Genomic DNA, 23,892 nt, shown 5'->3' with positions numbered 1-23,892 from the left:
AATGCGAGGCAGAAATGGGACGCAAATAAGCCCTACCCCGCGAATAAATATATTCAAGAACCCAATTAAGATCAGCGAGGTGCCGCAGTAGCTGTTTCGAGGCATGTCGTTGGAGGATAATCCCAGTAGCCATTGGCCTATCGCCAGGTCCGCAAATAACCAACGCAACTTCTCCTCTTTTCTGCTCTCGTCAGATCTCCTCTTTCTATTCCTTCCGCGTTGCTAGCCAGAGTGGATGCATGTTTAGGCTAGTTTGATCTCTTGGCTTGCATGATAATCCACGCTAAGCAATTAAATTCGTCACTCTTCGGATGTTGTTCGGCCGATTATGGGTGTTCTCGATTTTTCAACCAGACACTGGACGCCTGCAGTGTCGATTCACGGCATCAGGGACAAATACCACTGGCTATGGTGAGAGCACAATGTTCCATCCAGACTGGTGGCAATGTCGCGATAGGTTGGTCCGGATCCGTAAAGCAAATGAAGAAAAGACTCATTCCATCACTCGCTAGCAAACATCCTTCTCTTCCTCATATGGCGCGGTGGCGCGTGTACTGTCCACCAAATAGCATCCAAATCATCATCATCATCATCATCATCATCATCATCACCTTGTCTCTCCTCTGTCACTGACGCCTCCTGGACAAATCTTGTCATCCTCCCTAGTGTGTTGATCTGCTCCACAACAACCCACCACAGCTCCTCTACCAGCACTTCCACAGCGACTCGAAATACAGGCTTGAACCAATCCTTCTCCCGCCTGCAACCAATCGACTCATCCACTTCCTCATCCACTAGACCCTGCTCCAATTCCGTCGCGACAGCTAGCAGAAACGGCGCCCAGGGTCGCCAGCGCGAGCTCGTAGTCCCGGGCATTTCCCCAGACGACATCGCCGGCACCGAGGCCACAGCCAACGGAGACGCGCAGAGAAATACCGGCGAAGCGAGGCCCGGTGGTAGGGTCCCGGACTCTCGCATCGTGCGATATCGGGCCCGCATTCTCTCAACTGGATCCAGCTTCTCCTTCCCCTCCTCCTCTTCTTGTTCTTCCACGTCAAACCACCGAATCTCGAACGTTCTGCGAGCCTCAGCAATTTCGTCAGCCGGCAGCCCTTGCTCCAGGGCCTCGTCTAGCGGGATCTCCGCGGTCTCTCGGGCTCGGGTCGGGAACTCTTCCACTGCAGGGGTAGTTCGGAAGCCCACGAACCCCCAGGGCTGGCCTTGATACCGTTTTCTCCACGTCACGAGCCAGTCGGGCGGTTCGGGCGGTCTTTCAGTGTTGGACGGCAATCCTGAAGGGGCGGACATAGTGTTTGAATTGAATGTGGAGATGTGATGAGGGATGGAGGTTGGTGGATGGGGATGGGGTGAAACTTGGTGGGGGGTAAGACTGTAAGCCTATAGTCCACTAATTCTATAGGCTTTCTACCACCTCACTACCACTCACTCGTCGGATCAGTACAGAATTCTAGTACGCTGTTCTCGCCTCTTCTTATTGATGGCAGTTGATTGTATTGTGTTCGATACTCATTGGCTGATATCTCTTAAATTCCAGCCCTAACCGTGCCCTTGTTGGCTTCAAGGTCACTCAACGCAGCAGGAATGCCCAGCCCCAGCTAATCCTCAGTATGCAATCTTAAACACCCATGCATACCGATCCGCATCAGCAACCTTCTTGTCCACCTCCAAGACCAAGCTCCCATTACCCAACCTCCAACTAGGCACCACACTCCCATGCATGTCTCCCCCAACAACCACCACCCGATCCCCCTCAACCCACGGAACCGGATACCTCAACACCAACCTTCCCCTCGGCCTCACCAACGAAACCACATAAAACGCATCCCCCGTCGTCGTAAACCTCACCTCCCCCTCCTCGGGACTAACAAACCAATACCTCGTCTCAAACACCGCCTCCTTATGCTCTCGAATCCACCTCCCCGCCTCCCTCAAATGCCTCTGCTCAACCTCCGGAATCCTCCCATCCGCCATCGGCCCAATATCCAGCAAAAAGTTCCCATTCTTACTCACCACATCCACCAGACTCCTCACGATCTCGCTCGCATTCATGTACCGAGCTAGCGGCGTCGCCCGGTTATACCCGTAGCTATACGGGTCCATGCCCAGACTCGTCTCCCACTTGCGGACCTGCACGGCCTCGTAGCGCGCGTATTCCGGCGTGTCAAAGTCCCCCGGTAGCCCGCAGCGGGCGTTCATGGCCACTTGTCTGTTCTGTCGCGCGGCGGCGTTGAACCAGGTAGCGGCGAACTCGGTGGTCAGGTTGGGGCCGCCGATGTCGCACCACATGATTTCGGTGCCGAGGGTGGCGAGGGTTTGCATCTCGGGGAGGATTTTGTCGGTGAGGTAGTCTGTAACCGGGACGTAGTTTATGTAGGGGAGCGTGGTGTTGGTGAAGGGGTTTGTAGCGTTTCCTCCGGGCCACGAGCCGAAGCCGTATTGAGAGTAGTCGGGGTGGAACCATTCGGGGAGGGAGTAGTATACGGCGCGGTGAAGGTGCGGCTGGTATGTTGATGCGGCGGAGAAGAGTTCCTGGGTTGTTAGTGTTTGGCTGGGTTTCTGGATACATGGTAGTAGGATGGAGGTACTTTGATGAGATCTCGGTATGGAGGCATATGTAAGGACGTCCGCTTCGTGACATTGGCTGGTAGATCGAAGAGAGCGTACCCATCGTGGTGCTTGCTCACTTGGACGAAGTAGTTTGCGCCTGCGTCTGCAAATAGATCCACCCATTCCTTAGGGTCCCATGCGTCGGCGGTGAAGTTCTGGATGAAGTCGTCGTAGACGAGGTTGGGACCGTATGTGTCTAGGTGGTGTTCATAGGTTGCAACTGACGTGTTCGGGCCTTGGTTAAGATCCCACCAGTACCTTGGATGAAGTTATAACGTGTGTCCAATAAGCAACTCGAACCAAAAGAAACGACCTACCATTCAGCATAGTTCTCATTCTCTCCCGAGTTCCCCCAACCCGGAACGGAGTACGGTCCCCAGTGGATAAAGATGCCGTATTTCGCATTATCATACCAGCTCGGCGACTCGTGCGCGTAGATCGACTCGTACGTTGCCTCGTAGTCCGGGATGCCGTAAGTTGCGTCGAACGTATAGTTCGTACCATGTACACCATGCCCTAAAGCCACAACGCTAGCCACCCCTTGAACTCCCGGCTCAACCCCCGGCTTATTCCTGACGCCAATCTCCACAACAGCTTGATCTCCAGGCGCAAGACGCTTAATCTGCGCTGGCAATAACGTCTCCAGACCAGGAGCATCAACACGCAGACTCACCGAGTGAGTCCGGAGCACAAACTCCCCTCCCACATTACTCACCCTCACCTCCACAATCTGCACCTTCTCCGACCCATCAACCCACTTCCTCGTCGACCTCGCATACTGCACCTCCAATACTGGCCGCTCCCCTCCCCCACCTTCAACCTCCCAAACCGACATCGCAAAAACATGCAATCTCGTCCCGATACTCTCCCCACCCGGCTCCGTCGCCTTCCCCCCCGTCACATTCGGCAACGTCAACGAAACCAACTCCCTCGAGGAATCCAACCAATTGACCGTGTGAAAGATATTCGACCTATTATAATCCACCGAGTCATTACCCAGAAAATACGGGAACACAAGATCCCCTCCGGTAGGGTACGGCCAGCTCCACCAGGCCGGGACGAGCACGGGGCCTGAGCCAGTGCTTCCGTCGGCGTAGGTCGCGTTGATGGTTTCCGCGGCCATGCCGGACTCGGAAGCGGCGAGCATGTGCACGCTCAGGTATTTGGATCGAGGGAGGGGGATTTCCTGGCCCTGCGCGAGGACATTGTCGGGGCCGGTGGGGTTATAGGTGGGGAAGTGGTAAGTGATGCCGCTGTAGGTGAAGGTTGGGGGTGGGAGGTGTTGGGCTGGGTAGGCATCTTACTTGAGGTTAGAAGAGTAAGGTTATGTGATGCTGGAGGACTTACTTCCGTAGCCGTCGAAATTTGATTCGTTGGGCTTTAATCCGAAGGCGCGGTTATTTAGCAGAGGCTTTAGGTTAATGGGGATGGATTTATTGTGGTTGTCTATGGACTTGAAATCATTCTGCGGCTTGAAGATCACAGCATGAGCTAGAAGTGGACCTAATAGTAAGGCAAGATGTAGAACAAAGCTACCTGTTGAAACCATGATGATGTTTTGGTAAAGTAGCGATTTCCTCTTCAAGTACATCGTGGGGATCAACTCTATTTGAGTAGGTTAGACGGCAACTTACCTCCGTCCTACCTGGTATAGTCTCCTGGGATTTGTGGATAAATTCAGGCGCACCTATCCAAGTCCAGACAAATGGACTGGTACTGTCGATCATGACACAATGCCGTGCGGAGATCAAACCCAGTCGATTGCGGGGAGGCGATTGATGCCACGCTGCTAGTGGGGAAGGGAAAAAAACATACTGTCATATTATTAAGATGGTTTATGCGAATATACAAACTTGAAACCAGTGTTGGCACGTAAGAATCATATTAGATCAAATGCGTTCATGAGATCAGTCGACGTCAAAGGCTAGCCCTAATCAACCTTACATAGTTTCTCTCTCTCTCTCTGTCTCTCTCTTCCTTTTTTTCTTTTTCTTTTTTCTTTTTTCTTTTTTTATTGAAGGAAGAACTGATCAGCATAGAACCGAACAATTGCACGACACTGCTTTTCTTAACTTTCCCTTATCACAAGAAACCTGCTAGAATATACGTGGTATTTCCGGTTCATATTTCCTGTCGAGGGGATTGCCATAAACTTTAATTTCGGTGACTCAGCCTTGATGGCAGTATTTTGTAAAGTTATTCTAACAGAGACTAATATGCTAAACATAGCAAGAGAGTCATGCCATTTCGTCATCTTGTACAGCCTGATTAGTTGATACTAAAACATGATATCTCATGACGTGTGCCAGTAAGGAGCAAAGCCTTGCCTATTCCAAAGTTTCAAATCCCGTACCTTTCTCAAGAAGCTCAGCATGCACATCAAGATGCTTTACACTTCGACAGAGTTTGAGGCACAACTATGGACGAATGACAGAGTCTTGAATTAACTCGACGAGTCAGGTCGCATAAGATTATAGAAAGAAGGTTATGTCAGAAGGCAAACCATGAACTTTTGCATGTATAAACTAACACTTAGGTTTCAGGCGCAAACAGCAAAACCCGTAGCTTTCAGCTTTCAATCTCATGTATTTATTGCGATAAGGACCCATCCTCAATCAAGAAACTACCAAACATCCCCAAGCACATCATGGCATCCCTGTCAGAAAACCAGACCCTCTCACCACTAGAATTCCAACACAATGTCGAAAGACGCTTCCATCAACTCCGTAAAATTGCCGAGTCCCCGGTATGTCTGCCCCATTGAATCCTCCACCAGGTCTCCCGCTAACACTTCACCCATTCAGGGCTGGGACCCCAGCTTCGCACGCTACAGCCTCCGTCTCGAATCCACCTCCATCGACCCCTGTCCTACCGCGACATTCACCTTCACCGTCACAGAACTCATGACCAACTTCGGCGGCGTCCTCCACGGTGGCTGCGCAGCCACTATCATCGACATGTTGACGACCGTCCCGTTGGGTGCCATCTCGCGGCCTGGATTCTACACAAGCCTTGGAGTGAGTCGCAGCTTGAATGTCACTTACTTTCGGGCTCTCAGGAAAGGCGAGGATGCGCGCAGAGGTGTATGATGCAAAATGTGGGAGGAAGTGTCTTGTGGGGGAGAATGATAAGGCGAATACGGACGAGGTGAGATCGAACATGTGATTATGTACGTAAAAGGTTAGTAACGACTAACGATGAAACTGTTTTAATAAAGTATGATTGACACCGGAGGTCCGGAGGCAGGGGCACTGAGCGCTCTAAGGCGCTTAGGGTACCTTGAATACGGAGTTAATGTAGTAGACAGCTTGGCTAGTAAAATCGGCACCTAGATATAATGACATAGGTACTCAATCAATTGATCTTATTTATCTATCCTTGATTAGAATGATTAGAAAATTAGAAGTTGCAAACACGGTCTAGATAGAGACTGTAGCATTCAGCCCCCAACCGTTCCGAGCGATGATTGGCCTTGGTCCCCTGCACACCATCAAAGATCGTCAGGGAATTGAAACCGCCTTTCACAGCCTTGCGTTTCTCATTATAAATTGAACCGCCCCTGGCGGTTGCGAGCAAAACGATACCCCCCACCATGCGTTTTACGTCTATCTTCGGGAAGACTGAGCCTGAGCATCCCGAATGGATCCCACCGATGTTAAGATGGTTTGCCCTGATTTCCCTGGCCGTGTCTGCCTCCGGGATCATCGCCGCTCTGGAGATCCTGCGCCATTTTACCGTCGTGCGTGTCTTGTCGCCGAACAATGAGGGCATCCTGTTCGCTACCAGGTATTTGCCAACTCTGGCTATCATCGCGCTTGGATACCTCGTCAAAGGGGTGGCCTCGGATCTGAAGAAGGTTACCCCATGGGCCAACATGAGCGGGAAGTGGGCCACTAGCAGCCGTTCGGTCCTCCTGGACTATGTCAATGCAATGGAAATCGTCGCCGTGTTTTCGGCCCTGCGCAGAAAGGACTGGGCAGTATTCGTGGGACTCGTGTGTGCTTTCATCTGCGGCGCACTCGTACCTCTCGCCAACGCCGTCGCGTATGTGGACTTATTCGCCCCCCGCAATATAACAGCAACGTCCAACCAAACATCGGCTTTCCAGTTTGACAATTCACCCCTGGTGATGGCAAATGACTCTTTGACAATCCCGTGGAACTCAACTGGGATGGAGCCATACGCTCGGGCAATCTCACAGCGCCTTGGAAGCGCGCCTCGCACTCTGTGGACAACCGAAAATTATGTTTTCGACCAGTTTTCCGTGCCCAGTATAGCCAATGCCACTGCCACTGCCGAAGTGAATGCTATCTCTGCGCTCTTGGACTGCCAACAGCTTCGGTACAGCCCTACCAACCGCAGCAGTACCTTCGCCGCAAACCCAGATGACCTGAAAGCTGCTGGGTGCAACATGCCGCTCGAAATTGCAACTCGCGCCTCTGGAGACCAGTCCTCTGCCTGGCTCAACATCACGCAGTGCTCCGACCACGAAGATCGTGACACGCAAATCTTGGCAATCTACGTTTCTAATTCTCCTCAGCTGAATGGAAGTGCGTCTGCCGGCAATCTTTCAATGGCAGGGCTCATCTGTTCGCCGAAATTTACCAGTCAGCGAGCCAGCCTGTCTGTGAATAGCACAACCTCTGAAATTACGGCGTTTTCGATGTTGTCAGAGCCGCAGCCTCTTGATATCAAGACCAGCACGGAAGCCCTATGGCTTTACCTGCGCAATCCATTGGATTCGGAAACGCAGAAAATCTTTGGCAAAGCGCAGCTGGACGGCGTAAGAGGGACGTATAACCCAGGAACTAGGCCAGTGGCCAATATGCCGAACATAACGTCTGCCATAGTCTGGACTGAAGGACCGCGGGATCCGTTCATGCAGGTGGCGCTGGATGGATATCCCGAGAAGGCTCCTATCGAGCATGACGTCTTTGAAGGCAAAGTCACACAATTTGCAGGCATAGTGTGGGCGGAGCTCCTGAGCTTCCTGGCACGTAGTGAAGCTTCGAATGAAATACCGGTCAGCATCGCCCTTACCGACGAGAGAGTCCTACTAAGGACTCCGGTGGTAAGGACGGTTCAAGCTTTGCTGGGCGTTCTAGGCGTCCTGGCGATCGTCTTCGCACTCCAACTTCGGCCCAAAACCGTACTTGGGGAGGATCCGGGCTCATTGGCTGCTGGAAGTGTTATACTCTCTGCGTCAAGCGCAGCCGTTGAAAAGGAGATGGCAAGGCATGCCCTGTCGTCGACACAGTCCATGACGACCAGTCTGTCTAGTACCCGATTTATGCTTCGGCAACGGAACGCCGGACAGCGTCCCGCAGTCACGATCGACATGACTAAAGCTCCTGTGGGACAGGAACCGGTGGAAATGGTGGATCTGAACGGGCAGAACCTCGGGGAAGCCGCCTATGAGCGCGCGCCAGAAGATCCGGACCAGGACTCGTCACTGGGCAAGGGTGCTGAGTTAGACGGCTGGAGGCCCTTGCCATTGCGCATCGCATCTAAGGTCGCTCTCGGGGTAGCGGTTGTGGTGGTGATGATCGGCTTGGGGATCATGCTATGGCTTTCGGGCACACACGATGGAATCTGTGTGGATACGCAGGTGTCGTCTGCCGCTTTAACGCTGTCCACATCCACGGTTCTCGTGCTTTTTGGGTATTCATTCGCCGGTGTGGATGCTGCAGCGCAAGCGCAGGCACCTTTCAATATCTTGCGGAGAAGGCCCAACGATCAAGCCATCTTCACGGACGATTTAACTCTCCTTGGACGGCTCTCCGGTCTAGGGTCTACATGGATGAACACCACGCTATACGCCTCCGCGGCTGCCTATATCTTGATCATTCCGGCCATGAAACTCGTCGCAGCAGGGCTTTTCTCTCCATTAAACACGGGGGTGGTCGACCTCATAAGCGTGCAAATTGATACCAGCATAACTACACACCTGGGAAATATGCTGAAAAACAGTTCCGATACCCCGATCACGATAGCACCTGTTGTCAAGCGGGCTTGTGATTTTGCTGAGTGGGAAACTAATCCCGTCTTCGGCCTGCGTCCCCGGCCAGGCATCGTTGGCAATCTTGTCTTGGATAATCTGACAGCCGTCGTCGATGTCAAGAACAACATCCCTGGCAGTGTGATTGAAGCCCGCGTTCCCGCCATCGCAGTTGATATACAATGCGAACCTATCCCCTCTTCAGATTTCAATATGTCACTACGCCGTGCCGGCCGTCCCGGCGATGGGGAAAGCATGACATTTACCTGGACATGCACAACCGAGCGCTGCTCTGGCCGACACTTCTCCGCTGACCCCCTTGGGACCGAAATTCCATCTTATTCCGGACAGGTCAGTTTGGACTGGCCGAGTGAATGGGCTCGTCACGGATCTGAATCGCAGGGTCTACCAGCGTCCGGAACGGATTATTCAGTGTTCATAGCTGATCTCACATCTCTGGGAGGCTCCATCCACTCTTTCAGAAACATGACGCCAATACCCATCGCGGGTGATGGAATTTTGGCCACGCCGAATACCCTAAACGTTACGCTGCCTCCTGTGGTAGCGACTACTTGCAGGAGGAACCTTACCATCGTTAATGTGAACGCTACATTCACTAGGCCGACCCCAGTCGCCCTTGAAACCGGAGCGCCCTTATCCCCATGGAGGCCTGTCTCGGTTGATCTCGAGTCCATCCAATACGCTCGGCCTTATCCCGATGTCCAGCCGGAGTATTTCCAGCCTCCGAAGGTGGAGATGGACATGTTTGGACAAACCTATGACGATAGTTTGGTCGATGGGATACTATGGAGCAACTCACTTTGGCCGGCTCGAGGAAGCAGCCGAAACTTCTTCGAGTTGCTGGCCGCAGACGCGCAGCACAGAGTTGGAAACCTGTCTCGGCTTCTCACTCCCGATGGACTGACAGACTCAGCAAAACACATGTACACGGCGTACTGCACTCAGATTCTCTCAGAGCTCCGCACCGTCGCAAGTAATACCTCATTGTCCCCGTCCGCCAACCAGACCATCCCCGCGAGGCTATTCCACTCCCAACTCCGCGTCCATCAGGATCCCCGAACCACGTATATCCTCCTCGCGCTTCTAGGAACCGTAGCCTGCTTTGCGCTGTTGGTCTTTTGTCACTTCCCCGATGACGCCATCCTCCCCAAAGAGCCTGGCTCCATCGCGTCCAGACTCTCCCTACTTGCCGACAGCATACTAGTGAGACAGCTGCGGCAGGAGCAAGTGTCCGACGTGAACGAGTTACGCAAGTGGCGCGAGCCCGCGGCGCTTGGATGGTGGCGCGATGGGCCCATTGCAGCTTCGGATACGCCGAACAATTCCTCGACACCGGCGTGGAGGTGGGGAGTCGATATCGGGCGAGATGTTACACTGCAGAGCTGGAAAGATCCCCCACTCTCTCCTTCTCCTTCTCCTCCTCCCCCTGCTATTTCTTCTACTTCCCCCTCCCGAAGCTCTGTGAGGTCTGAGCCAATACTTCCTGGGCTTCCTTTCCAGCCCGGAGAGGATGAGGGGCCCTCCACGTCAACGCACAGTCCGCGGAGCTCTGTCAGCAGAATTGACGGTGGGCGCCGAGGGCATCCCAGCGCATTCGCCGTTTGGATGGGGCATGATTCTCGTTCAACTCTGTTAAACAGCGAGCAAGAACTTGGTGATAGGAGATGATAACTGAACTAAGACTACTAAAAAATAATTTATAGTTGAATAAAAAAAGTTTTGCTTAACGTATATTATTAGACGCGAGATTATTAACCCTAATTCAACCTAAAAGTGTAAAACTATAATATACTTAAGTGATTATAATTATAGAGTAAAATAATAGAACTATCCGAAGACAGTTAACAATAACAATTGAGAAGAATATATGGGGTTTACAGCTTTAACCGACTTAGACAAGATATATATGTCACAAACTCATACTTCAAATCAGCAGCCCCGATGCCTCACCACCAAAATAAAACGAAAAGAAAAGAAAAGAAAAGAAAAATAAATAATAAACAATTAAGCCGATAGAAGCTCATACCAAAATCCACTCAATAGTATCAGAAAGAACATATGTAACCCACCCTCTAACCTCCAAGAAGAGAAACCCACGGGTGGGGATAAACTTCAACCCTCACGTCATAGCTTCCGCTCTCCTGAAAACCCCATCGAACATCTAGCACCATATCAATTCCCCAAGCCCTTCTCAACAAACACCCCAAAATGTCCTTCTGGCAAGAGCTCGCCTCCTGGAAAACACCCCCAATCTCGATCATCTCCGATCCTCCACGGGTAGGCGTCAAAGCACCGAGTCGTCCACCCCTCGAGCTCCCTGCCGATAGTAAAGTGATCGTGAGATTTCTCCGCCATTGCGGATGTCCGTGTATGTATATCATTCCCTAGTTACATCTCATACCCAATCAATTGAGACATTTGTAGAGAAAAGAGACTAATTTGTACTATAGTCGCCGAAAAAGCCTACCGCGACCTGGCCAACCACCCCGCCATCCAAAGCGGCGAGGTGACCGGGATCGTGGTATCTCATTCCTCAGAAGAGGCTACGAACAAGTGGATCGAGGCGCTACAGAACGACCCGAAGCAGCCGGGGAGCGATGCGCAGAACCCCGCGCCGGTGCGGGTGGTCGTGGACGAGGACCGACGCAGCTACGCGGCCTGGGGCCTGGGGGTGTCGTCGCTCTGGCATGTGCTGAGCCCGGCGACGATCGCGTCGGTGGTGAACTTGGGTCGCGGCGAGGGGATCTGGAATCGGCCGACGGAGAGTGGGAGTCGGTGGCAGACGGCGGGGGATTTTGCGGTGGATAGCGATGGGGTGGTTAAGTGGGTGCATGTGTATGAGGGGGCGGGGATGTGGGAGATGTCGATGAGGGGGTGAGGAGGGTGTTGGGTTTGGGGAGGGGGCAATAGGTTGAGATGATAAGGTCTAGGAGGTGGAATGGAAGTGTAAATTGAACGTTCTATTGATTGACATTGGTTTTGAGGGTATTCACGATTATTATGCCTCCGGTTTGGCGGATTTGACTACCGAGCCGGCCTTCACTTCGTTTTCAAGCTCCTCCAGCGCTCGTCCGTATCTTGACTTGGCATCCTCCATGTCTTCCAGCTTCACGTTGACTCGGTCCACCTTGACGAGTCGGGTGATTTTACCGTCGGAGCCCTTGGCGATCTCCTTCTCGAACCAGCGGCCCTCGCGGTGGGCCACAAGCGTCCAGGCACTTCCTTCCTTGCCGGCTCTGGCCGTTCGGCCGACACGGTGCACGTATGTCGTGATGCTGGACGGCACGTCGTAGTTGACTACGTGAGACAAAGAGGGCAGATCGAGACCACGCGAGGCACGGTCCGTGGCGATGATAATGGAGATCTTGCCTTGGCGGTAAGCGGTGAGTGTTTTGCGGGAGGCCGATGATTTGTTGGACTTGATGATGGTGCCAATTGTCGTGGCCAGTGAAGGGTCAAGTAGGGAGAGTAGGCGGGAGAGTCGGGATGCCGATTCCGACGATTTCGTGAAGATCAATACGGTGGTCCGTACTGGGCCGCGTTTCTTCTTCTCAGGTACCTCGTCTTCCGACTCAGACGAGCTATCGCTATCAGACGAGCTCTCAGACGAGTCCGAGTCACTGCCCGAGGATGAAGTGTCGTCATCAGATTCGGAGTCCGAATCAGAGCTAGACCCATCGGAGCTTGTATCATCAGAATCAGAATCATCGGAGCTAGAGTCCTCCGAGCTGGAGTCTCCCGAGCTGGAGGTGTCGTCCGAAAGCACGGGCTTTGTGTTTTTGTTGGCATCGACCTTGACGTGCGAGCGCAGAAGCTTGAGAAGATGAAGAGGCTTCTTCGCTCCATCACCAACAGGAATCGAGAATTCTTTGAGGGTCGGGGGGAGGGTGAATTGCTCATCCGAGTTGTCATAGAGCATTTCTTCCCCATCCTCGCCTGCCGCGCCCTGCTCGGCTGAGCCGACAATGACAAGTTGAGGGTTCGACAGCCGGAGAGTATTCAATTTCGATATGTCTCGTGTCATAGTGGCACTGAGAATTACCTTCTTGGGCTCCTTGCTCTGGATAGGAAGCCCAAGTTCCGACAGAAACGTTCCGCTGAAGCCGAACGAGTCGGCAGCCTTCCGGGCATCCAACGAGTTCATCACGACGTCAACCCATTCCTGGAAACTTTCGTTCAGAAGTCGATCGGCCTCATCGATAACCAGCCACTCGAGATGTTTCAAGGTAAATCCTTTGGTATAGCGCAGATGGTCAACAAGACGACCAGGAGTGCAGATCAGGATATCAACATTCGGTTCGGTTTTGTGAATATAACCCGGCAAAGATTCGCTTTCATCGTCAACTTCAGCGATACAGTCCTGCAGACTGAAATTAGTCCAGTCTTCGTCGACCAGCTTGAAGCTCTGTCTTTTCTTGAAAGCCTCCGGGCCGTACGCTTGGTCAATGCGCATCAGTGACCGCTGCTCATCCTTAATCGCCACATTGCCGACCGCCGAGGCAACCCGCAAGCCAGACCCAGCAGCGCATAGCTCACACGCTTCTCTAGCCTGCTTGACCAGCTCTCTCGTCGGGACTACAATGACTCCTCTTAGCCGGGGAGCTGGCATTGGTTTCAAATCCGTAACCATGGGCAGAACGTAGGACAGTGTTTTTCCTGATCCAGTCGCAGCGGAAATACAAAGATCGCCGGAATGGGTCTTCGGTCCGGGAAGAAGCAGAGGAATCACCGTCGATTGAACGGCAAACGCGTCTTTGTAGCCGTTGTCTTCGAGAATTCGTAGAAGGTTGGACTCGATTCCTAGGTCGGAAAACTTGGTTCGCTCATCCGCGGATGTCCGTAAGGGATTTGCCAGCCACGGAGGCAGTGATGAGTATGTTGGCTTCTCAATCTCCTCGGGAGCCACCTCTGGCTGTGGTAGAGGCTCCAGTCCCTGCGCAATAACTGGCTCTGCAGTCATACCTCCGGCCTCCGTTTCGTCTTTATCGTCTTCGGTTGTCTTTTTCGCCTTCTTCACCTTGGCCGACCGTTCAAATTTGGACAGGATTCCCGAGAATTTGTTCTTTGCGGGCTTTGACGGGGATTCCACGTCCGACTTTTCGTGCGCTTCCTCCTCTTTATCGTCCACATCTTCCATCTCCACTAAATTCGCATCCTTCGTAGGCGGGTCACCATTATCTCCTGCGCTCTTCCGTTTGCTCTTCTTTGATTTCTTCTTTCCTTCAGCGTTGTCGCCATCTTTACTTGAAGAACTTGTTTTGCCGCTCCGCGACGGGACAGCACTCTCCTTCGAGGCCGATTCTTCCTGATCACTACCGGTCGCAGAGGCCTCTGACTTTCTCTTTCTTTTCGGCTTCTCCTTAGTGGCGGTAGGAGTGGACGATGGACTTTCGGCTTTCTTCGACTTCTTGCTCGGAGTGGGCGTCGAGGAAACGGCGGCGGCGCCATCTTGGTCTCTCTTTCTCTTGTGTGATTTCTTCTCGCTCAAAGGTGTTGATGAGCCCTTCTTGGAAGAGCCATGGTTATCCAGCTTATCGCGGGCCATTGTAAAGGGCTGGAGCGCAGCGCAAGCGCAGGACGAGGGCAGTGAGTTCAACTGGTGATTTCGGGACGTTGCGAAGAGCTTCTCCGAATATTTTCTTCTAGCGGGGAATATTCCCCCGGCAGAATGTCTTCACCGCCATCACCGCCGCCCAGTCTGGACCCTTTCGGGGTGTTGATGGAGAACTCATGTCCTTCCTAGTTCGCGCTTCGTGATCGACCTCCCTGTTTACGGTCATTCTGCTCGGGACATCCTGTCTGGCCATGGGGACGGAGGGTTTGACTTTCTCCTCGACACTTTCAGGCGGATCTCCTGAGAACAACCGCCAAGATGCCTTACAACATTGCGTGAGTTGCATTCCTGCTCGTGGAGAACTGATCTAATCAATTGGCGCAGTATGGTCAGTGATTTTTTCTTCCCTCAGCCAGGTTAGCATTGTGCTCTTACCCATTATTTATTCTCTGTCTAATATTCGCAGGTGGGGTTGAAAGTCACATCTACCAGTTGTCGACCGTAAGGATACGAACGCCTCCTCAATCCCAGCCAATGCTTATCAGCTCTAGAAACTCATCGACCGCGGTCACAAAGTCATAATCATTACGCATGCATACAAAGGACGCACTGGGGTCCGGTATCTCACAAATGGCCTCAAGGTTTACCATGTCCCCTTCCTCGTCATATACCGAGAAACGACAATGCCGACGGTCTTCTCTTTCTTCCCCATATTCCGCAACATTGTCATCCGGGAGCAAATCCAAATCGTCCATGGTCATGCAAGTCTGAGCTCTTTCTGCCATGAAGCTATACTTCACGCGCGCACCATGGGACTGCGAACAGTATTCACCGACCACTCTTTGTTTGGATTTGCCGATGCCGGATCTATCCTAACCAACAAGCTACTCAAATTCGCTCTGAGCGATGTTGATCATGTTATCTGTGTCAGTCATACATGGTATGGATTGCTCTCTGCCAATCCCTTTCGTTCCCACTGACTTTGACTAGCAAGGAAAACACCGTGCTCCGGGCATCTTTAGACCCCTTGATGGTCTCTGTAATCCCAAATGCGGTGGTCGCGGAAAACTTCCGGCCACTTTCATCCCCGTCTCGTATAAATGAGCGTCCATCAGGGCAGTTGCAGGAGCTACAACCTACGCCGGCGCCGATGGGACCCGATGACATTATCACTATTGTTGTCATCTCGCGGCTTTTCTACAATAAGGGTACAGACCTTCTGATCGCCGCGATACCTCGAATTTTAGCCTCACATCCCAATGTGCGATTTATCATTGCCGGCTCAGGGCCCAAGGCCATTGATTTGGAGCAGATGCTGGAGCGCAATGTTTTACAAGACAAAGTGGAAATGCTCGGCCCTGTTCGACATGAGGACGTTCGTGACGTTATGGTTCGAGGTCACATATATCTCCATCCTAGCTTGACGGAAGCTTTTGGCACGGTAATTGTCGAGGCGGCCAGTTGTGGTCTCTACGTCGTTTGCACCCGTGTTGGTGGCATCCCTGAAGTGCTCCCGCAGCATATGACAACTTACGCAAAACCGGAAGAAGATGATATTGTCATGGCTACTGGCAAGGCTATCGCTGCTTTGCGCTCTAACAAGGTGCGGACTGATCGATTTCACGACCAAGTGAAGATGATGTACTCCTGGACGGATGTGGCCCAGCGCACAGAGCGGGTTTATAAAGGTATCTCTGGCGGGATCACCCCGGAGGAATTCTATGGATACTATCCCGGACAAGGCTGGGAAGCTAGTGGTGACCGAGTGCGAAGTTTCGCTCTAATTGACCGTCTCAAGCGGTATTACGGTTGCGGAGTCTGGGCCGGTAAACTGTTTTGCCTATGCGTTGTGATCGACTTTCTACTCTACGTCTTTTTGGAAATGTGGTTTCCTCGATCGAATATCGACATTGCACGCAGCTGGCCTAAAAAGCTACAACAGAGTGATCAACAACACACGATCAAGCGCAATGACCGAGGTCGCATAGAATCTGCGTCTTGAACAGACGGACTACTCAGTTTACATCCTACTAGTCTGTTAGGAGATTCGAGAAGTAAGTTGAAAAAATGTTTTGAGTATCATGCATGCTAATGGAAATTAATCGTATAGTACATCGTTACCCGTAACACATTATGCCTGGAATCGTTGTCTCTGGGTCTGGGGCTCGTAGTTCCACTCTCTGTCCAGAGTCGCCGCGCTCTCTGGCTCTCGATCCTCAGCAGCGAGAGCACCCTTGTCGCCACGCTGGTTGGGCTTGGCTTGATCCCGATCAATTCCACGCTGGCTAGGGATAGTTCGCTCATAGTTGCCCTGCATGGATGCTCCAACACCCTCGAGACCGCTACCGGGGTTCTTGCGACCGTGCTGGCCGTCGTGATGAAGCTCGGTGCTGGTCTGTCCAGACCCGGGGTGTCCGAAGCCGGTGTGGACGTCCTGAGAAGTGGCGCCCATCAAGGTGTCTCCAGGGTTGGTCTTCACCGATTCCTTGCCATGGCCACGCTCGACGTTGGGGTTCAAGGCCTGACCTGCGACCTCGTTGGTAGGGTGAGGCGTGTAGGAGTTGCTAGCAGGTGCCGTTCCTGGAGGGAAGACCTGGGGCTCATTTTCAGGGGCGAAGTCCTGGGGGGCGACCTTGCGGCCGGGCTGGTGCTATACGTTTTCGTTAGCACATGCTCTCCATCGAAAAGTGCCATTTTCAAAACTTACACCCTTGTCGGTCACAGGGGCCGAACTGCCAACGGAGGGATGGAAACCCTGCTTATTGTTGTTCTCGGGGTGAGCCTTGTGGATGGTGCTGCTCATTGTGAAGGTGTTGAGAATTGATATACGAGTTGAACTGGTTGAAATGGATGACAGAATTCTTGGAAACGTTAATTAATCGTCCGGCAATTAATTGAATATGATGAGCATCAATGCAACGTTCGACAAGCACTCTTTATAACCCTCCTTTGCTCATATCATCCCTCGTTGACCAGGGTTTCCAACATCTATGCCCATGACGTCAAGGTGAGGTGACAGTGAAGTTGACTTCATCGAACTCCATCTCAACTACGCTTTCCATGGTAGTCGTCTCGATCACACACCATTGAGCGTCATGACCTGCCAGGTATCCCTGTTCTTCCAAGCCGTGTACAACGCTGAATGCATTGCGGGTGACGTTGGTATTGACGATCCGATGGCAAAATGCTTCGGTGGCGCGAACAATAACCCCAATCTCACCCGATATTCCAAGACCTGATTAAAGTGATCTAATTTGCTTCGAGAGGGGCAGATCTCGCCCGGTCCATGGCCAGACTACTTCTACCTTGATCCACCGAGTTTCGCGGACGACGTGGTATTAGGAGAGTTTATATCACATGTGAACATCCATAGGTGCCAGTGTCAAAATTATCTATAGAATCAGAAATATGAACAGGTAAAACGCAGAGCAAAGCATAGGTATCATCGCATCCATTAAGCAAAAGCAAAATAACCCCCCAGCGCCCAAAATGAGATACTCCCTCAGGAACACGGATCAACAAGGACTACTCCCGCCATCGTGTCTGAGGCCCGCAATGAAACGGGGCCCATCACCTCATCAGTGGAGGTCTAGCCTCTTTATTCCACCGGACTCGAGTCTGCACCCATTCGACAGCCTCCTGGACTCCAGACCCGAGCAGTGCACTAACCGGCAACACGCGGCTATCACGCAGCGCAGTCCCCGTATCCCCTTCGAAGACCTTGCGCACAAACCCTTCCTTGATGCGAACCACCTCCACCGAATCCTCGCGGTCTTGCTTATTCGCCAGCACCAGGATAGGCACCCCTGCCACGTCGGTGTGCTGTAAGACGGACTCCAGCACTTGACGGCACTCGTCCAGCCGACCGAAATCGCTCCCCGGCGCATCAATGCCCACCATCTCCTCCGTGAAGGCGTCGGCGCCGCTTCCCGACTGTCCTGATACCGAGCTGGGTCGTCGATTCGAAGACGCAGGCAGACGGGTGACGTCGGGGTCTTGACCGACGTCGGTGCTGTCGACAACGAACACGATCGCGTGACAGCTGGAGTAGTAGCTTTGCCACAGGTTCCGCATCGTTATTTGCCCACCCACGTCCCACACCTTCAGGTACATGTCGGGCAGAGAGATTGTCGTCACGTTCTGGCCAACCGTGGGCACGGTCTTACCGGGGTTCGGAGCAGGAGCGCCATCGGGACGGGGTTGGAAGAGAGCTTTGATCTGCGAGAGGAGCGTTGTCTTGCCAGCGTTGTCGAGACCGAGCAGAAGAACAGAGTATTCTAACAAGATGATTAGCCGCCACTGCGCTGCAAGCGTCGTAGTCTCGTACCTTCTTTGCTGGTGGCCTGCATATATAGAGACTTGGCCAGATGGTACATAGTTGCGGAGGACCCTGCGGAGACCAGGAGCAGCTCCGACGGACGTAGCCTCTAGGGAGATCAGGACCGGCGACTTGAGGAACTAAACGAGGCGATCATGGCAGCGCCGATAAGACTGATGCGCTTAAACCCAATCGTTTTTCTTGCGTAGTTAATCCACCGGAGATGCTCTGCTTCCGACTGTCTTCCTCCGGACAGACCACGCGTCAGCCGTGTCTCTTTTGGGAAAGTAGGGTCTGGGGCTGTTCTCCTCCCAAGCCCTGTGCCCTAACCTCCCGAAACGGACGTACCCCGCATGGCCGCTGAGTAATCCGGGATTGGCTTTGTCCCCGCCGAACTTTCGATGGATCCGTGGCTTCCTTTGCCGATGATTGTCCCTCGTCCATGGGCTTCCGATTCACGGCGATTCGCCAACGGAAAAGAAAAATATCAAACGATTTGGGTTCACGCAAATGGCGTGACAAGACAATGAAGCATGTCTGGGAAGCCATCATGAACTAACGAGTCCAGGCTCGGATGGATTCGAAGTCACGCAAGTCTCCGAAGACCACCGGCCTTCCCGATCCAACCAAGTTTCTATCGAATTCCCCGCCGGGGCGGGCTCGATTTCTTGCTAAGCCAGAGCTCGGTTTTGTCAGCGAGCGACCGTTTGCGGACTTTTCCACTCCTCCCCTCGCCTCCCCAGAAGATTTCGTCGTCACTACGTCGTCCCTCGATGATTCAGGCTCTCGATGGCCGTCCACATGCCTTTCCGTTGTCGGGAGGTCATTGACTCGCTGTTTTCCACTGATTGAAAGAAACTTTAATTGAGGGCTACCTTTCTATCGCATGTCTCGTACAGAATGCTCCGCGCTGACTGGGCGGCCGGAGGCACAGAAATTGCCTTCAATGGAAACTGACACCATTATTATCGGTATGTCGCCATTTCCATGGGAATCCGGGGCTTCTATCTGCCAATAGGCATGCCGTGATAGACTCTAATCTCGATCCTGACAGGGAACGGGCCATCTGCCATGATCCTATCGTTCATCCTGCATGGCCATCTACCTTATTACTCCTCCAATCCTCCCCATCCCGACCCCCTCCTGCATGCCAAGTTAAAGGCGGCCCCGGAACTGCTGGATGCGGATGTAGACGCACTGACCGAACACTTTGCTGCGTCTCGGCTGTCTTATTCCACCCAGGCCCTCCCTGTAAATGTACTACTCGACACCCTAGTTCGACCTAGCGTCGACGTGGAGGAGCTCGGAAGCACCACGAACATTGAATGGCGGCATGCGCCTGAAAAAGCCGTCCCGCACTTGGTCTTCGGCAATACGCCGCAACCCGGCGGCCAATGGAATGATAATCTGATGCCGGCTAGCTGGGAAATCCAGACCCTGAGTTATGCGTCAATGTTGTCATTGCCCGGTTATTCTTTCGCGGAGCACTACCGCAAAGTCACCGGCAATGACCTCCCGGCATTCACGCGTCCCAGCCGGCAAGAGACCGCTGATTATTTCCGCGCCTACCCCGAGGCCGTGCAGATCGACGATGCCTTCCGGTGTCGCGAAAGCCTGGATGGGATCTCGAGAACTGCGAACGGGTTTTATATCCGCTCTCACAATATCCACTGTAAACACCTTGTTTTGGCCAGTGGGATCTTTACCCATGTTATACAACCCCGTCCGATGCTAGAGCCGCTAGCGTCGCTGGAACCGACGCCTCAACTCCCGCTCCTGGTCATCGGATCGGGCTTCTCCGCGGCCGATGTTATCATCTCGGCACCCAAAGATCAACAAATTCTCCACATCTTCAAATGGGACCCCGAAAATCGACCATCTCCTTTGCGTGGCTGTCATCAGCAAGCCTATCCCGAGTACGCCGGTGTGTACCGCCTTATGAAACGCGCCGCCGTTGCTCATAGCTCGGGCGCGGCGAAACGTCCTGCCAGGACGAAGCGAAGCGTCTCAAGTCCTTTCCTCGAGAATCGCGCCTGGGACCAGGTGTACGACGGCCATCCCAACACCGAAATCATTTCTGTTGACGCCCAGAAAGAGTCGGCAACGGTAACATTCCGCCAGGCCGACGGGGCGACATTCACCCGTGTTGTCCGCGGTATGGTCTACGCGACTGGCCGGCGCGGAAGCCTTGGCTACCTCGATCACGCTCTTCTCTCAGAGGTCATTGGCGTTGATGAAAGGGGTGAAACAAGTCCTATCATCTCGAGCCAGACCCTCCGAGGCAAAGCACTTGAGAACATGGAGGTTGCAAAGGACGTCTTTGTGATCGGCAGCTTGACGGGGGATTCACTGATCCGATTTTCATACGGCAGCTGCGCCCAAACCGCGGGCAAGCTGATCGGTACGTATACAGGAGAGGCGAAGGCCAGAAACCGAACGGTCCCCACCACTCGGCCGCAGGATTCATCTCTGAGCGTGATGCATGGTCTGGATGGCCATGATATTTATCCTGCGGCTATGAATGATATCTGCTTGGAAAAGCACGACACGCACGACACGATACCTTCGATCCGAAAGTCTGGCTTCCTTGGGAGTATTTGGAGATCTTTCATTGGTATATGGAAGGGATAGAACTAGTTTTGAAGGGTGTATGAGCATATGCTATATTTGATAGACACATTGTATTTATTGGTGTTTTGTTATGTATATACGGAATGCATTTACGCAGCGAGTGGCCAACTGGTAACTCAAGCTGGTATCACTGCCTCATCTTAGACAATCCATGTTATTATGATCCAGATTTGCCCAGTATTTCTAGTTTCAGCCAGTAGCATGGCAGCACTGGTTGACATAGGATCGGCAATTTATCAACGCATGCCATATATACGATTTCGAGCAAATTGAAGGGTATAAATCTCATCATCGTTACTATACAGCCTATTTCTATCTGACCAAATCAAATCGAGTCTGCAATTAGCCCATGATCTGCAGCTGATCATCAGGAGGCCAGCGAGTTTGCGCAAAGCTCAAGCACCGCTTGATGCTCTGCAGGTACTTTCGAGTGCTCTCGTCGCTCAGAATATGCGCCTGCTGATCACTCTGATGCAGTTTCTCCCGAGCCGAACGTTCGTGGATACCAACCATGGTTACACCAATGGGCCAGGCACTGCGAGGTGTTAGCTATGCTTCATAAATCGAAGGGGTGGGGGTAGACATACGCTTTTCCAATACTCAGTCGCAGATAGGCGTCGTTCGCATCGACATACCGCCGCTGCTGAGCCTTGTGGGCGATCTCCACAATGTGCTCAAGCACACCATCATCCAGATCAACCTTCTCGAACTTCCGGAACAGCGGTTTCAAATTATCCCGGGACTGCACCATCGCGTTGTAGGCCTGTCGTCCCTGGAGGCTTTGCTTCACCGTCGCATCCCGCTTCGCCAACGCAAGCTCCCACTCCTTCAGCACCATGTTGAAATACGACGCCAGCTGCCGAAACAGGTACTTCCGCCCCTCGACATCCTTCGGCAGGGTCGTCGAGATCTTCATCTCCACCTCCGGCACCAACTCCAACGTCGTGGGGATCGGCCCGTCCGACAATTTCGGCTGCGGCGCCAGCGCCCGCTGCATGACGCGGCGATACCGACGTAGTCGACCGCGATGCGTCTCGCCAAACAAAGTCACCGGCTCCCCGAGCTCGCGCAACTTCCCCACCAGCTCCTCGTCAGGGATATCCTCTTCCTGGTCGCCCAGGGCATCGCTGTCCTTGTCCCCGGCGGCCGGCAACTCCGGCAGACCCAGTCGCTTCCGACGCTGTCGTTCCTGCTCGGCCTCTTCTTCTTCTCGTCTCTTGCGGGACTCCTCTGCGAGTCGGCGCTTTTTCTCCTCCCGCTCGTGGCGCCGCTCCGCTTCTTCGTCTTCGAGTTTGCGCTTCTGCGTCTGTCGCTCCTCGCGCTCGCGCTGCAGTCGCTCTTGTTCTTCGTTGTAGGCGGCGATCCGCGCGGCTTCGACGTCTGCGCGACGCATGTATTTCTTCTCTGGGGCGTTGGTGGCGGCGGAGGACTCTTTCTTCTCCGAGGGGGGTTTGGCCTTGGAGATTTCCTTGGCCATTAAGGCGGCGAAGTCCATGGTGGTGATCGCACGTGGAGGTCTCTATTAAATTTGAGTATTTAATATCACCGGGAATAAATGGGATCGATGTAGGAGAGTAGAAGGTGGTAAATAGACAGGTTGGCGGAGTGGATGGAGCGGAGAGAAGGATAGAAGAAAGAAGTGGAAACGGCGAAGATCTTCGGCGGAGCTCAGCTTCTCGTGACCTCCGACCAGCTTCACCTCTCTTCTTCTGCTCCTCACCTCCATTGCGCTTCTCTCTTCACCACTCGCAATGCTCTCACCTTGAAATACTCTAACCCAACACTCACATAATCTTCACAATCAACACCGCCTCAACCCGCTAATTCAAATAACCCAAAAAAAATCTTCCAATCACCTCCAACCCAAACCAAAACCACCATCACCATGGCCGCTCGCGATGCGCCCAAGCCCCAAATCGACCGACAATCGACGACGCCCTTCCACCTAAAGCTCTTCTACCGGGTATCGAACTTCCACCCGCTCTCGGACTTCGCGCCGCCCTCGTCCTCGCACTCCTACGGCGGTCCTCTCAGCGGACCCAACTCGATCCGCTCGCGCTCTCCCCCTCCACCACAAGCCTCAAACCTCCCCGCCCACCTGCAGATCTACACCTGGCAGTCGTGCACGCTGCGCGAGCTCTCGCAGCTCCTCACCTCCGCGCTGCCGTCGCTTCTGCCCGACCCGGCCGTCGGGACGCGCCTGTGCTTCCGCCTCATTTACCCGGACACCAAGGCGGCGGCGACGATGGGGCCGGACGCGCGTGGCCGCTATCTCAGCAAGGACATGGGGAGCGTGGTCGTGGGGCCGCGGGAGAGTCCGTACCGAGACGGCGAGGGCGAGGAGGAAGGGGGGGAGAAGAAGGCTGCACCGCGGGCGCTGCGTCTCCAGGGCCATGATGCCGATAAGACGCTGCAGGAGATGCGGTTCGTGATCGGTGACTATGTGGACTGTGCGGTGTTGCCGCCGCTGGAGGACGGGTCTGTTGCGCCGCCGTTGACGGTCGGGCGGGGGGCGATGAGCTCGACGGTCGGAGGGGGGATGAGGGCGTTCCGGGAGCCTGGGTTTGGGAGGGGTGGAGGGCGAGGAGGACGGGGTGGTGGTGATCGAGGGATGATGCCCATGGGGGATTGGAAGCGAGGAGAGAGATTACCGGAGGGTGGAGGACGAGGGGGGAGGAGAGGGTGGGCGCCGTATTGAGATGGGTGTTTGCCTTTCGATATCTGCTTTCTGTATTTCTCTTT

General features: G+C 53.4%; 12 protein-coding genes across 12 annotated transcripts; 6 read left to right on the top strand and 6 right to left on the bottom strand.

Annotated features, from left to right (window-relative positions):
* Positions 1-213: 213 nt before the first annotated feature.
* On the bottom strand, positions 214-1,337 carry P170DRAFT_513717 (uncharacterized protein). The gene has a single exon (XM_024855140.1). The coding sequence runs from the start codon at positions 1,306-1,308 to the stop codon at positions 502-504; it is 807 nt and encodes a 268-aa protein (XP_024699854.1). The 5' UTR covers positions 1,309-1,337; the 3' UTR covers positions 214-501.
* A 286-nt stretch (positions 1,338-1,623) lies between these two features.
* On the bottom strand, positions 1,624-3,907 carry P170DRAFT_417255 (glycoside hydrolase; the record flags this gene model as incomplete). Its single annotated transcript, XM_024847168.1, has 3 exons — positions 2,946-3,907; positions 2,607-2,886; positions 1,624-2,550 (listed from the first exon to the last, which is right to left on the bottom strand). Exons 1-3 carry the CDS (start codon positions 3,773-3,775, stop codon positions 1,624-1,626), a joined length of 2,037 nt encoding a protein of 678 aa, XP_024699853.1. The 5' UTR covers positions 3,776-3,907.
* Positions 3,908-5,199: 1,292 nt separating this feature from the next.
* On the top strand, positions 5,200-5,873 carry P170DRAFT_288245 (PaaI family thioesterase). Its single transcript, XM_024843222.1, has 2 exons — positions 5,200-5,775; positions 5,846-5,873. Exon 1 carries the CDS (start codon positions 5,328-5,330, stop codon positions 5,715-5,717), a length of 390 nt encoding a protein of 129 aa, XP_024699852.1. The 5' UTR covers positions 5,200-5,327; the 3' UTR covers positions 5,718-5,775; positions 5,846-5,873.
* A 347-nt stretch (positions 5,874-6,220) lies between these two features.
* On the top strand, positions 6,221-10,324 carry P170DRAFT_513714 (DUF3433 domain-containing protein; the record flags this gene model as incomplete). Its single annotated transcript, XM_024855139.1, has 1 exon — positions 6,221-10,324. One exon carries the CDS (start codon positions 6,221-6,223, stop codon positions 10,313-10,315), a length of 4,095 nt encoding a protein of 1,364 aa, XP_024699851.1. The 3' UTR covers positions 10,316-10,324.
* Positions 10,325-10,783: 459 nt separating this feature from the next.
* On the top strand, positions 10,784-11,525 carry P170DRAFT_468201 (peroxiredoxin-like family protein; the record flags this gene model as incomplete). Its single annotated transcript, XM_024852539.1, has 2 exons — positions 10,784-11,015; positions 11,098-11,525. Exons 1-2 carry the CDS (start codon positions 10,856-10,858, stop codon positions 11,523-11,525), a joined length of 588 nt encoding a protein of 195 aa, XP_024699850.1. The 5' UTR covers positions 10,784-10,855.
* An 88-nt stretch (positions 11,526-11,613) lies between these two features.
* P170DRAFT_440811 (putative ATP-dependent RNA helicase DBP6) lies at positions 11,614-14,238 on the bottom strand. The gene has a single exon (XM_024850169.1). It carries the CDS (start codon positions 14,190-14,192, stop codon positions 11,646-11,648), a length of 2,547 nt encoding a protein of 848 aa, XP_024699849.1. The 5' UTR covers positions 14,193-14,238; the 3' UTR covers positions 11,614-11,645.
* A 164-nt stretch (positions 14,239-14,402) lies between these two features.
* P170DRAFT_288214 (phosphatidylinositol N-acetylglucosaminyltransferase subunit A/GPI3) lies at positions 14,403-16,419 on the top strand. The gene is made up of 6 exons (XM_024843221.1): positions 14,403-14,536; positions 14,586-14,617; positions 14,668-14,702; positions 14,753-15,141; positions 15,192-16,255; positions 16,312-16,419. Exons 1-5 carry the CDS (start codon positions 14,520-14,522, stop codon positions 16,201-16,203), a joined length of 1,485 nt encoding a protein of 494 aa, XP_024699848.1. The 5' UTR covers positions 14,403-14,519; the 3' UTR covers positions 16,204-16,255; positions 16,312-16,419.
* On the bottom strand, positions 16,333-17,004 carry P170DRAFT_430422 (uncharacterized protein; the record flags this gene model as incomplete). The annotated part of the gene is made up of 2 exons (XM_024847955.1): positions 16,333-16,851; positions 16,909-17,004. The coding sequence occupies 2 exons, from the start codon at positions 17,002-17,004 to the stop codon at positions 16,333-16,335; spliced, it is 615 nt and encodes a 204-aa protein (XP_024699847.1).
* Positions 17,005-17,562: 558 nt separating this feature from the next.
* Positions 17,563-19,041, bottom strand: P170DRAFT_392880 (ADP-ribosylation factor family protein). Its single transcript, XM_024845999.1, has 2 exons — positions 18,529-19,041; positions 17,563-18,478 (listed from the first exon to the last, which is right to left on the bottom strand). Exons 1-2 carry the CDS (start codon positions 18,575-18,577, stop codon positions 17,772-17,774), a joined length of 756 nt encoding a protein of 251 aa, XP_024699846.1. The 5' UTR covers positions 18,578-19,041; the 3' UTR covers positions 17,563-17,771.
* On the top strand, positions 18,952-21,287 carry P170DRAFT_417244 (uncharacterized protein). Its single transcript, XM_024847167.1, has 2 exons — positions 18,952-19,490; positions 19,574-21,287. The coding sequence occupies exons 1-2, from the start codon at positions 19,406-19,408 to the stop codon at positions 21,148-21,150; spliced, it is 1,662 nt and encodes a 553-aa protein (XP_024699845.1). The 5' UTR covers positions 18,952-19,405; the 3' UTR covers positions 21,151-21,287.
* Positions 21,288-21,428: 141 nt separating this feature from the next.
* Positions 21,429-22,759, bottom strand: P170DRAFT_417241 (mRNA splicing protein PRP18). Its single transcript, XM_024847166.1, has 2 exons — positions 21,738-22,759; positions 21,429-21,685 (listed from the first exon to the last, which is right to left on the bottom strand). The coding sequence occupies exons 1-2, from the start codon at positions 22,643-22,645 to the stop codon at positions 21,493-21,495; spliced, it is 1,101 nt and encodes a 366-aa protein (XP_024699844.1). The 5' UTR covers positions 22,646-22,759; the 3' UTR covers positions 21,429-21,492.
* Positions 22,760-22,842: 83 nt separating this feature from the next.
* Positions 22,843-23,848, top strand: P170DRAFT_417236 (SAP18 family protein; the record flags this gene model as incomplete). Its single annotated transcript, XM_024847165.1, has 1 exon — positions 22,843-23,848. Exon 1 carries the CDS (start codon positions 23,036-23,038, stop codon positions 23,846-23,848), a length of 813 nt encoding a protein of 270 aa, XP_024699843.1. The 5' UTR covers positions 22,843-23,035.
* Positions 23,849-23,892: the final 44 nt, after the last annotated feature.

This window comes from Aspergillus steynii, assembly GCF_002849105.1.
Source record: "Aspergillus steynii IBT 23096 chromosome Unknown P170scaffold_9, whole genome shotgun sequence".
NCBI classification, from domain to species: domain Eukaryota; kingdom Fungi; phylum Ascomycota; class Eurotiomycetes; order Eurotiales; family Aspergillaceae; genus Aspergillus; species Aspergillus steynii.
The sequence above is the reverse complement of the archived record's forward strand: the minus strand, read 5'-3'. Positions and strand labels throughout refer to the sequence as shown.